Below are 12,206 nucleotides of genomic sequence, written 5' to 3' on the forward strand. Positions count from 1 at the left end.
GCGGGCTGCGAGCAACGAGGGCGTGAGTGCTGCTGAACGCAGATCGGCCTGGATACAGAGCTAAGTACTACCCGTTTTTCGGGACCGAATGGCTAATACCTCTTCTTTCATTTATAGGATGTGCCAATTTCGCTCCAACCCCCCTCCCGAGACCCATGGTGCAAGTAGCGCCATATTTTAAAGTGAGAATTATGTGTGTTATTACCAAACTAGGGGGTCACCGACCCTTTGGTCAATTGATCCCTTCAGAAGGAGTACATAGAGTGTGCTTTTAACTTGTTTTTGTTCCAATTAAGTGTATTTTAAAACACCTTATCACCCCACGTCCCAGAGTTACCGATATCATCCCATTAGGGTTATGTGGATGGTGTTAAACCTACCTGTTACTTTGGGCACGTGAGTTTTGCCACACTTTAAGGAGCACTACAACCAAACGCAATGGCATTTATTAATTATTGTATGTTTGTGTTTGTGTTTGTATGTGTACTTTCACTTTACAGGTGCAGAAATACTCCCGAATTTGGAGTTTTTTTTGGGATTGAGCATTTGCTCTCCCCTTTTTATGCACTTTTTTCACCCACTTTTTTTCACTTTCACGTCCCTTGGTTAGGGTGGACGATTAGAGAGTCCATACCGCCGGGGTTTAGTCCTGAAGAATGCCTTGGCAAATTTAAGCCTGCAAAATGGCAGAAACATGTTGACTGACGAATTTATCCACTGTATTTATCTGAATTTTACCATTCCTAATCCTTGGCAACTAAATTCAGACACATAATACCTGTTAAATCGTGTCTTAGGGATCATGTAATAAAAAAATTTTTTTGATACTCATTTAGACACTTTTAATTTAACTCACCCTCACAGCACGTCCTCCTTCACACAACCAGCTCCGCAGTCTTTCTGGCGTTGTAGCACACCAAAGAGGCACTCGGCCTCTTTGGTGGGGCCCGATGATGAAGCATGACACTGACTAGGTCGGTGTGTGAGGGCTTTCCTTTTCACCCTAAGTGAGTGTGTGATCCCCAGTTATCTCGCTCCAATCTTGTGGCATTATTTGAGATTGATCTGGCCTCTCTCTTTTTGTTTATCTACATTGAACCGGGGATTGAGAGAAGCCGTCTTGACTCTCCCTACCTCTCCCATTGTTGTTTTTTGTATCATAGCAGCGCACAGCTGTGAGAGCTTTGTTTTATTCCAAACAATATAGCAATCTACTATTGTTTGTTTTAGCCACACACTCTTACTCCCCTCTATTACTATCTCACAATGGCGAACTTTGGCCTTACATTCTCTGAATCTGAAATAGAGGCTCTGATGACGGATCCCACAGTTTTTGCAGATCCGCATATATCACAAGCAATAGCAAACACTACAGAGTGGGAAAACCTTACCGAAAAGAAAAGAGAGCACATACGTACAATACTTCATGGCACCATTCTCAAACAGTACCTTGTCTCAAATTCTGCACCTAAAGGCCTGCTGGTCACGAATGCCCCCCGTATCTTTCTAAACGATGCAGCCTTCAGAAAGGACTGGGCAATGATCGCGTGGCATTGCACGCGCGACTGGCTGGTCCTGATAATTAAGACAGCCCTGAGACTCTCTGAAGCTTTGATGGTAGAGATCAGGGAAACCGAGTCTCACTTCAAAGCTACAATTACAGGGTATAAAAAACGGCTGGATGAAATTAACAAAGACCTAACTGAATACAAAGATAACCTCATGCAGTCTAAAGTCACCAAACTTCAAAAAGATCAGAAGAAGTTTGACTTTGAGAAAGTGTACCCTTATTCTGCGGCTACCTTTACCCCTCAAGCACGAAATGAGAGTAAATCCGATTATACGGATGAGGACTCTTCAAATAGCAGTGGGTCTAGCAATAACTCATTCAAGCAGACAAAGAGAAGAGGTAACCGCGGCAATAGGAATAACAGGGGTAGACAAGGGAACCAGGACAATCAGCGCCAATGGTATCCTCCCCCCCCCCAAATGGGAATGGGTCCGAACCCTTATGCATTCCAACAGCCACAATTCCCATTCATGGGATGGAACCCTGGCTTTATGCCCCCTGCACAATTCCAGAATCAATATCGACAGCCTTTTTTAGAGAACGGCCGGAGGGGCAGAGGCAAAAGAAGAGGCAACAACAGAGTGACCTGGGAAGAGGAAGATCCAGTAGCGAATCACACCCGCAGCAACCAACAGCCAGGAACGAGCGGGATTTGAGTCTGGTGACGAATTTATCGGATAGGTCCCTTACAACCACTGAAACCCAAGTACTGGAGAAAGGCTTAGGTTTTGTCCCGTTGGCTAGGCCGGACAAATTCAAACTACATTGTGAACTTGCGAGCTTTTTTCGAAAACTTAAACTCAAGGCATTTTTTGAAGGTAAGACAGACCCAAACGAGGCTGCCAGGAAAGGAGACACGGGACTCAGACTAAGTTCCACTTTCACCCCTCCTAACCACACTGTCCCGGCAGCTATCACCGCTTTTGAGCAGGCCGTATCCAAGGATCTGGAGATACATCAAACTCCTAGGACCTTTGGTAACTTTAGCACAGCCGAACATCTAGCGCTACGGACATTACAGAATGATACCTCTATAACCATAAAGCCGGCAGACAAGGGCGGAGGGATAGTTATCCAGAATACCGCTGACTACGAAAAAACCTGTAATGACCTGCTGGGGGACACCAGAAACTACACCCCACTTACTATTGATCCTACAGCAGATCTCACCAGAAGGATCACAAACCTGGTCCGCCATGCTGAGGAATGCGAACATCTGTCTAAAAACGAAGCTGACTTCCTAAACAATCCAAGCAAGGTGATTCCATACTTTTACACCCTGCCCAAGATGCACAAGAATCGATTGCCGCCACCAGGACGCCCCATCGTGTCAGGGATCTGTTCACTCCTGGAGCCCCTGTCACAATTTTGTGACTATTTCTTGAAACCTCTGGTACAATCCACTCCCACGTACCTCAAAGACACCAAGAGCCTCTTACAACTTTTATCAGGAATAACGTTCACTGAGAATTCAGTTACCTTAGTGACCCTCGATGTAGAAAGCCTTTACACGAGTATTCCTCAGGACGATACCATCAATGTCCTGAGGAAATCTCTAGATTCCATTGAATGGAACTATCAGACACCTAAAACCTTCATCATTGAATGTGCCACCATAGCCCTCAAAGAGATTTTTTTCTCTTTCAAAGACAGGCTGTACCTCCAATGCTCAGGGACCTCGATGGGTAGTGTCTTTGCTCCCAGCGTGGCAGGGTTATACGTTGCGGATTTTGAGGCCAAATTCATTCTACCCCCCACTGCAACGTTTTCAACTCACATGCTTCTTTGGAAGCGTTATATTGATGACATTCTGCTTCTCTGGACAGGTAGTGATGGTGAACTGGACACATTCCTGACCTGGATTAACACGCTAGATCATAACCTGAGATTCACACACAACACTAGCAAAACAGACATTGTCTTCCTTGATGTGGTCATCTCTGCTGTTGGTACTGGGCTTACGACCAAGACCCACCATAAGCCCACAGCTAAAAACAATCTTCTTGACTTCAGAAGTTTTCACCCTCGCCCCCTTAAAGAGAATCTCCCCTATGGGCAATATTTGAGACTTAGAAGAAACTGTAGTGCCCTCTCTGATTTCAAGGAACAGTCAACCATTCTTACCGAAAAATTGAAAGACAGGGGTTACCCAGCTCCAATTCTGAATAAGGGCCTAAAAAGAGCCAGAAACCAGCCTAGAGAGGTACTCCTGGCTGAAAAAGATAAGAACCCGGATTCGATCCCACTGACGTGTGTAACAACTTACAACAGTCTGTCCAATGTGATGAAAAAGACAATTAACAAACACTGGAAAATCATCACATCCTGTAAAGAAAACTGGGAGAAACCACTGTTTTCTTTCAAAAAAGGTCGAAGCTTAAAAGATGCACTAGTCCACACCAGGCCGAAAGAGAAACTTATCAGTAATGCGCCATCTATAACCGCAGCGTGGGGCCTACCAAAAATTATAGGTCACTACCCATGTTCGGATTGCGCGGTTTGCCACCTGACAGAAGCAACTAAAACCTTAGCTTTGGAACCAGGGAAGGTCTGGGTACAGAGAGAACACACTAACTGCAACACTACCAATGTCGTGTATATGATCACCTGCACTTGCCAGCTTCGCTACATTGGCATGACTACCCGCAGGGTAAAACAACGTATATGCGAACACCGAAGCAACATAAGGTGTAAAAAACTAACCACCAAGCTGAGCCGCCATTTCCTAGACAGCAATCACACACCCAATGATATGAGGTGGACTGTAATTGAAGCACTCCAAGGGACCACCAATATCACAAGCAGACTCTTTGAGAAAGAACAACGCTGGGTGTATCGCTTGGGGACCCATACCACCGGCCTTAACGATGATATCCCATGGAACACTGTATTATCCTGAGTATCAATATGACTATCTGACCCATCACCCTGCATTTTCTGCATTTTGTCTTAAAAAGGACAATTCTAAGCTAATTGCCTGTTCTGTGCTATGTTTTGCTTTTTGGCAGTATGTCTCTCTCCTTTTCCTGCTCCCCACACTGTGTACAGTATCTCATCATATTAATTCTATGGGTGCTCGAGTGCACAACTAGGGCGCTATCTACTGACCTCATCAGTCGCCCTCTCTCTAATAACATTGGCTATATACAGCATTGCTAATTTCTTATTGTTATTTGATCATCTAGCGCCGGTATTCCAACTCAGTACTGCCCATGAAATACGGTGTTATCATTCTCTCACACCGACCCGGGCCGGTGCGTTCCAAGCCTCCTATGCAGATGGGGGGCGGGCGCGTTCCAGGCCTCTCTTTCGTGTGACACGCCCACCAGGAAGGACGCGACGCCTTTCCCAGTCTGGTGCGTGTCAGGCCTCGTTGCAACGGAGGGTGGGCGCGCTCCTGGCCTCTTCCTGGTCGGGCACGCCCACCAGGAAGAACGCAACGCCCGGTGCCCTCGCTCTTATACTCACTCACCGGCCCCGCTCTCCATCGACGGGGTCCGGTCACGAGGGAGTTCCTAGGTGTCTAAGCGGGCTGCGAGCAACGAGGGCGTGAGTGCTGCTGAACGCAGATCGGCCTGGATACAGAGCTAAGTACTACCCGTTTTTCGGGACCGAATGGCTAATACCTCTTCTTTCATTTATAGGATGTGCCAATTTCGCTCCAACCCCCCTCCCGAGACCCATGGTGCAAGTAGCGCCATATTTTAAAGTGAGAATTATGTATGTTATTACCAAACTAGGGGGTCACCGACCCTTTGGTCAATTGATCCCTTCAGAAGGAGTACATAGAGTGTGCTTTTAACTTGTTTTTGTTCCAATTAAGTGTATTTTAAAACACCTTATCACCCCACGTCCCAGAGTTACCGATATCATCCCATTAGGGTTATGTGGATGGTGTTAAACCTACCTGTTACTTTGGGCACGTGAGTTTTGCCACACTTTAAGGAGCACTACAACCAAACGCAATGGCATTTATTAATTATTGTATGTTTGTGTTTGTATGTGTACTTTCACTTTACAGGTGCAGAAATACTCCCGAATTTGGAGTTTTTTTTGGGATTGAGCATTTGCTCTCCCCTTTTTATGCACTTTTTTCACCCACTTTTTTTCACTTTCACGTCCCTTGGTTAGGGTGGACGATTAGAGAGTCCATACCGCCGGGGTTTAGTCCTGAAGAATGCCTTGGCAAATTTAAGCCTGCAAAATGGCAGAAACATGTTGACTGACGAATTTATCCACTGTATTTATCTGAATTTTACCATTCCTAATCCTTGGCAACTAAATTCAGACACATAATACCTGTTAAATCGTGTCTTAGGGATCATTTAATAAAAAAAAATTTTTGATACTCATTTAGACACTTTTAATTTAACTCACCCTCACAGCACGTCCTCCTTCACACAACCAGCTCCGCAGTCTTTCTGGCGTTGTAGCACACCAAAGAGGCACTCGGCCTCTTTGGTGGGGCCCGATGATGAAGCATGACACTGACTAGGTCGGTGTGTGAAGGCTTTCCTTTTCACCCTAAGTGAGTGTGTGATCCCCAGTTATCTCGCTCCAATCTTGTGGCATTATTTGAGATTGATCTGGCCTCTCTCTTTTTGTTTATCTACATTGAACCGGGGATTGAGAGAAGCCGTCTTGACTCTCCCTACCTCTCCCATTGTTGTTTTTTTTTTTTTTTTTTTTCTGGGGAAAAGCCCGCCAAGGAAGTGGGTGTAACCACCCCCCTCCTGGTCCCACCCATAGGGCAGGACCTAGTCGCGTGCCAGCCCCCTTTTCCCAGATAAAGGTAGAGACTGGCCCCCTTCCAAATCAGATCATCTTTGGAATCAAGACACGACTTTCTGCGAAAGGACTTGAAGATTTCCTTCTTCAAGATTCTCCCTTGTGGCTAAGGAGTAGTCACCCTGCATCCGCAGGCACCATCTAAAGAACACTGCGGTCTGCTGTAAGTCCTTCCTCCGGAATCCGACTGCCCAGCTCGACGAGAACCGGCTTCCCTGGCACCTCTGACCTCTACCCACCTCTACAGCCCAGCTGAGAACCGTGGGTGCGACGAGACCTCAAGGGACCGGCCATCTGCAAGACTGCACGACTTCTTTCCAGCAAGCCCGCCGAGTAATCTACTGGTGAGTGCTTTGGGGTCCGAGAAGCCCCGACTCTGAGCAGCTCCAGCTCCGAAGTGCAGCCCCCCAGCATCTCCACGATCTGCGTGGGGCCCTTCTGCTTTCCGCTGCTCACCGCGTTGTTTGGCTACTAGCCCGTTGGCTTGTGGCCTTCCTGACGACGCCCGACGACATTTCTGCTGCTGGTCTGGTTGCTCCAGACTGGCCCTTGCTCCCTTCCAGAAGAGGAGCACCCCGGACCCTCCTGGTCCACTCAAGACGCCATTTTGAGTCCACCGCGTGGGCTTGAATTAGCCAAGGCTTGTTGCCCAATCCTGGGTAACTTCGACGCCAACGACTTCATCCTTCGTGGGACAGCTCGCACCTCCATCCTGGTCGCCGACAACGCCTCCTGGTCCGAGAGACTGCAGAGCCCAGCAGCGCCCACTCACCTGACTGCGGTGACTTCGCCCGGTGCCATCCTGGTGCCCACTTAATCACTGGCTAGTGATTCAAGAACTTGGTCCCCTCTGCTTTCAGGTTTTCTTCTTCCTTGATCCAGGCTTGGATCCATCGAACTTTCCTTCACTGGTCGCCTGCCAGCAACTTCTTCCTTCCAGGCTCCTGGTCCGGCAACGAGATCCCCGACGTCTTTTCAGACCTATGCAGCTGCAGCCCCTGGGCTAGGTAACTTCGGCACTCCGGTGTCCCAGCATAGCCTCACTATCCAAGGGTCAGGATCCACTGTCGTTTTCTCCCTACCAGGTCGGGTTCGCCCGTGAACACTAACTTTGTGAATTCTAGCTTCCATAGACTTTGTCCCGCATCCCGCGTGAGAGTGCACACTCTGCACCCGAGTCCCCTGGGCCTCCTAGTAGTAATCTAACGATTCCCTAGTCCAGTCCTAGCGATTCCAAAGCCTATTAGAACTGTTACTTACCTGCTAGTAATTCGCATTCCACTTTTAGCGTATATGGTTTTTCGTGCCCCTCGGGCATTTGTGTAACGTGCTAACTTAAAAGTATTTTCGTAAGAGTTTTGTTGTGTGCTTAGCTCCCTGTCTCATAAAGAGCCAGGGTAGTCTTGTTATAAATAAATACACTGTTTATTTTCATAACAACTTGTGTGGTGTCCTTTCACTGGGTGTTCAAGGGGTAATGTGATGGTAAAACAGCTGGCTTAACACGCCCTCTAGAGTCTTAGCCTTAGACTGCTCGTATCCATGCTACTAGGATAGCTGGTCTATAAGGTTGACTTACAACCAATCATCAATAAGGGTTGTTTGGACTGATATATAGTGATCACTAGAATAGTGAGCACTGCACATCAGGCCAACTTCTCACACTCTTGAAAGAGCCCGTGGTTGGTATCGGTGGCCATGCTCTGCCGCGGCACTCACGATGACCGTCTTCCATTACAGGACTCTGTGGCCGATGACGACTTCAAGCAGGAAATGACCAGCCTGCAGCAGAAGCTGAACGAGCAGCAGAGCGTGCTCCAGCGCATCGCTGCACCCAACATGAAGGCCATGGAGAAGCTGGAGAGTGTGCGGGATAAGTTCCAGGAGACCTCTGACGGTGAGGACCTCGGGGACATGGGAGAGGGGGGATTCTGAACCATCTTCATTTGAAATGGGTCTATATTGGTTCTGGCCTTTCATTCTTCGTTCCCGTGTTATTGTTTGTTCCCGTGTTATTGTTCGTTCCCGTGTTATTGTTTGTTCCCGTGTTATTGTTCGTTCCCGTTTTATTGTTCGTTCCCGTGTTATTGTTCGTTCCCGTGTTATTGTTCGTTCCCGTGTTATTGTTCGTTCCCGTGTTGATGTAGAAGTGGCTTGCTCCTCTGGCTCTTCAGGGATCGTTTAAGGCTGCCTTGGCTTCACTCGTCTGCCGAGGAGACCTTGAGCATCCTTCTGCCCTCACTCACAGGGAGAAAGTGAACCAAATCCAGCATAACCGCTTCAGCCAGTGTCCTCCCATTTGTTCTTCTTGAACCTGGCGTTGATGCCTTGATCTGATTGAGCCTTACATTGGGTTCGAGGTGACTCCTTCACACTGTACAGGATGCTTAAGTGAGACTCCACTGCGAGTCCGAGGCTTTCACTGGCAGCTCTGTGCCTGATGCCATTTGTGCACCTTGATTATACCCAGGGTTTGATAAGCAGGGGGGGCCTAACCTTGTGGTTTAACTATTGCTCCCTGGTGAAGCCAGTCCATATGACTGGGATTTAGAATATGGGCTTGTGGGATAGTCGTACCACTCATTTTCTCTCCATAAAATGAGTTGAATTTGAAATTGGATTAAGTGATTTCTTTTGCCCACACGCCCATGCTTCTGTCAGGGTCCCCAGGCAGCGTCTTTACACGGCCATGCTTCTGTCGGGGCCCCCAGGCAGCGTCTTTACACGGCCATGCTTCTGTCAGGGTCCCCAGGCAGCCTCCTTACACAGCCATGCTTCTGTCAGGGTCCCCAGGCAGCGTCTTTACACGGCCATGCTTCTGTCGGGGCCCCCAGGCAGCCTCCTTACACGGCCATGCTTCTCTCAGGGCCACAAGGCAGCCTCCTTACACGGCCATGCTTCTCTCAGGGCCACAAGGCAGCCTACTTACACGGCCATGCTTCTGTCAGGGTCCCCAGGCAGCCTCCTTACACGGCCATGCTTCTGTCAGGGTCCCCAGGCAGCCTCCTTACACAGCCATGCTTCTGTCAGGGTCCCCAGGCAGCGTCTTTACACGGCCATGCTTCTGTCAGGGTCCCCAGAGAGCCTCCTTACACGGCCATGCTTCGGTCAGGGTCCCCAGGCAGCCTCCTTACACGGCCATGCTTCTGTCAGGGCCCCCAGGCAGCCTCCTTACACGGCCATGCTTCTGTCAGGGTCCCCAGGCAGCCTCCTTACACGGCCATGCTTCTGTCAGGGTCCCCAGGCAGCCTCCGTACACGGCCATGCTTCTGTCAGGGTCCCCTGGCAGCCTCCTTACACGGCCATGCTTCTGTCAGGGTCCCCAGGCAGCCCCCTTACACGGCCATGCTTCTCTCAGGGTCCCCAGGCAGCCTCCTTACACTGCCATGCTTCTGTCAGGGTCCCCAGGCAGCCTCCTTACACGGCCATGCTTCTGTCAGGGTCCCCAGGCAGTCTCCTTACACGGCCATGCTTCTCTCAGGGCCACAAGGCAGCCTCCTTACACGGCCATGCTTCTGTCAGGGTCCCCAGGCAGCCTCCTTACACGGCCTTGCTTCTGTCAGGGCCCCCAGGCAGCCTCCTTACACAGCCATGCTTCTCTCAGGGTCCCCAGGCAGCCTCCTTACACTGCCATGCTTCTGTCAGGGTCCCCAGAGAGCCTCCTTACACGGCCATGCTTCTGTCAGGGTCCCCAGGCAGCCTCCTTACACGGCCATGCTTCTGCCAGGGTCCCCAAGGCAGCCTCCTTACACGGCCATGCTTCTGCCAGGGTCCCCAGGTAGCCTCCTTACACGGCCATGCTTCTGTCAGGGTCCCCAAGGCAGCCTCCTTACACGGCCATGCTTCCCTCAGGGTCCCCAGGCAGCGTCTTTACACGGCCATGCTTCTGCCAGGGTCCCCAGGCAGCGTCCTTACACAGCCATGCTTCTGTCAGGGTCCCCAGAGAGCCTCCTTACACGGCCATGCTTCTGTCAGGGTCCCCGGGCAGCCTCCTTACACGGCCATGCTTCTGTCAGGGTCCCCAAGGCAGCCTCCTTACACGGCCATGCTTCCCTCAGGGTCCCCAGGCAGCGTCTTTACACGGCCATGCTTCTGTCAGGGTCCCCAGGCAGCCTCCTTACACGGCCATGCTTCTGTCAGGGTCCCCAGGCAGCGTCTTTACACGGCCATGCTTCCGTCAGGGTCCCCAGGCAGCCTCCTTACACGCCTATGCTTCTGTCAGGGTCCCCAGGCAGCCTCCTTACACGGCCATGCTTCTGTCAGGGTCCCCAAGGCAGCCTCCTTACACGGCCATGCTTCCCTCAGGGTCCCCAGGCAGCGTCTTTACACGGCCATGCTTCTGTCAGGGTCCCCAGAGAGCCTCCTTACACGGCCATGCTTCTGTCAGGGTCCCCAGGCAGCCTCCTTACACGGCCATGCTTCTGTCAGGGTCCCCAAGGCAGCCTCCTTACACGGCCATGCTTCCCTCAGGGTCCCCAGGCAGCGTCTTTACACGGCCATGCTTCTGTCAGGGTCCCCAGGCAGCCTCCTTACACGGCCATGCTTCTGTCAGGGTCCCCAGGCAGCCTCCTTACACAGCCATGCTTCTGTCAGGGTCCCCAGGCAGCCTCCTTACACGGCCATGCTTCTGTCAGGGTCCCCAAGGCAGCCTCCTTACACGGCCATGCTTCCCTCAGGGTCCCCAGGCAGCGTCTTTACACGGCCATGCTTCTGTCAGGGTCCCCAGAGAGCCTCCTTACACGGCCATGCTTCTGTCAGGGTCCCCAGGCAGCCTCCTTACACGGCCATGCTTCTGTCAGGGTCCCCAAGGCAGCCTCCTTACACGGCCATGCTTCCCTCAGGGTCCCCAGGCAGCGTCTTTACACGGCCATGCTTCTGTCAGGGTCCCCAGGCAGCCTCCTTACACGGCCATGCTTCTGTCAGGGTCCCCAGGCAGCCTCCTTACACAGCCATGCTTCTGTCAGGGTCCCCAGGCAGCCTCCTTACACGGCCATGCTTCTGTCAGGGTCCCCAAGGCAGCCTCCTTACACGGCCATGCTTCCCTCAGGGTCCCCAGGCAGCGTCTTTACACGGCCATGCTTCTGTCAGGGTCCCCAGGCAGCCTCCTTACACGGCCATGCTTCTGTCAGGGCCCCAAGGCAGCCTCCTTACACGGCCTTGCTTCTGTCAGGGTCCCCAGGCAGCGTCTTTACACGGCCATGCTTCTGTCAGGGTCCCAAAGCAGCCTCCTTACACGGCCATGCTTCTGTCAGGGTCCCCAAGGCAGCCTCCTTACACGGCCATGCTTCCCTCAGGGTCCCCAGGCAGCGTCTTTACACGGCCATGCTTCTGTCAGGGTCCCCAGAGAGCCTCCTTACACGGCCATGCTTCTGTCAGGGTCCCCAGGCAGCGTCTTTACACGCCCATGCTTCTGTCAGGGTCCCAAAGCAGCGTCTTTACACGCCCATGCTTCTGTCAGGGTCCCAAAGCAGCCTGACACTTGCACTCCCTGCCTCACCGCAGACTTGTGATAAAAAGCATTCACAGCAGACTGGAAGGAGGAGAGGCTTCGACAGCTTGAAAGATGCCACTGTTGGTCCAGTGTCGAGAAACGAGCAGACCTAAAGAACAGAGGGGAGAGACTGTTGAAAGCACAAACCTCAACAATCCTTCCTGGGAGGCAGAGCGGACAGGGATGGTGTGAATCATTCAAGATGTTTTGCTCAGGGACTGAATTAGACATGTCTGCAAATGAAGATGTCATTAATATCCCATTTTGATAAGACTGGCTTCCGAACTTGACTCTGTGAGGACGAGTTTGTCAAAAGTACATGCATCAGACGACTGGAGCTCAAGGTTGAACAGGCCA

The 12,206-nt window shown here is 51.0% G+C and overlaps 1 protein-coding gene across 1 annotated transcript in view; it reads left to right on the forward strand.

Annotated features, from left to right (window-relative positions):
* The window catches only part of SMC1A (structural maintenance of chromosomes 1A), a 202,992-nt gene that overhangs the window by 168,440 nt on the left and 22,346 nt on the right, over window positions 1-12,206 (forward strand). Inside the window, exon 20 of the mRNA XM_078664500.1 lies at window positions 8,099-8,255. Within this exon, the coding sequence (XP_078520626.1) occupies window positions 8,099-8,255 (157 nt within the window). The remainder of the gene's footprint in view (window positions 1-8,098; window positions 8,256-12,206) is intronic.

This window comes from Lissotriton helveticus, chromosome 10 (assembly GCF_964261635.1).
Source record: "Lissotriton helveticus chromosome 10, aLisHel1.1, whole genome shotgun sequence".
In the NCBI taxonomy this organism is placed as follows: Eukaryota; Metazoa; Chordata; class Amphibia; order Caudata; family Salamandridae; genus Lissotriton; species Lissotriton helveticus.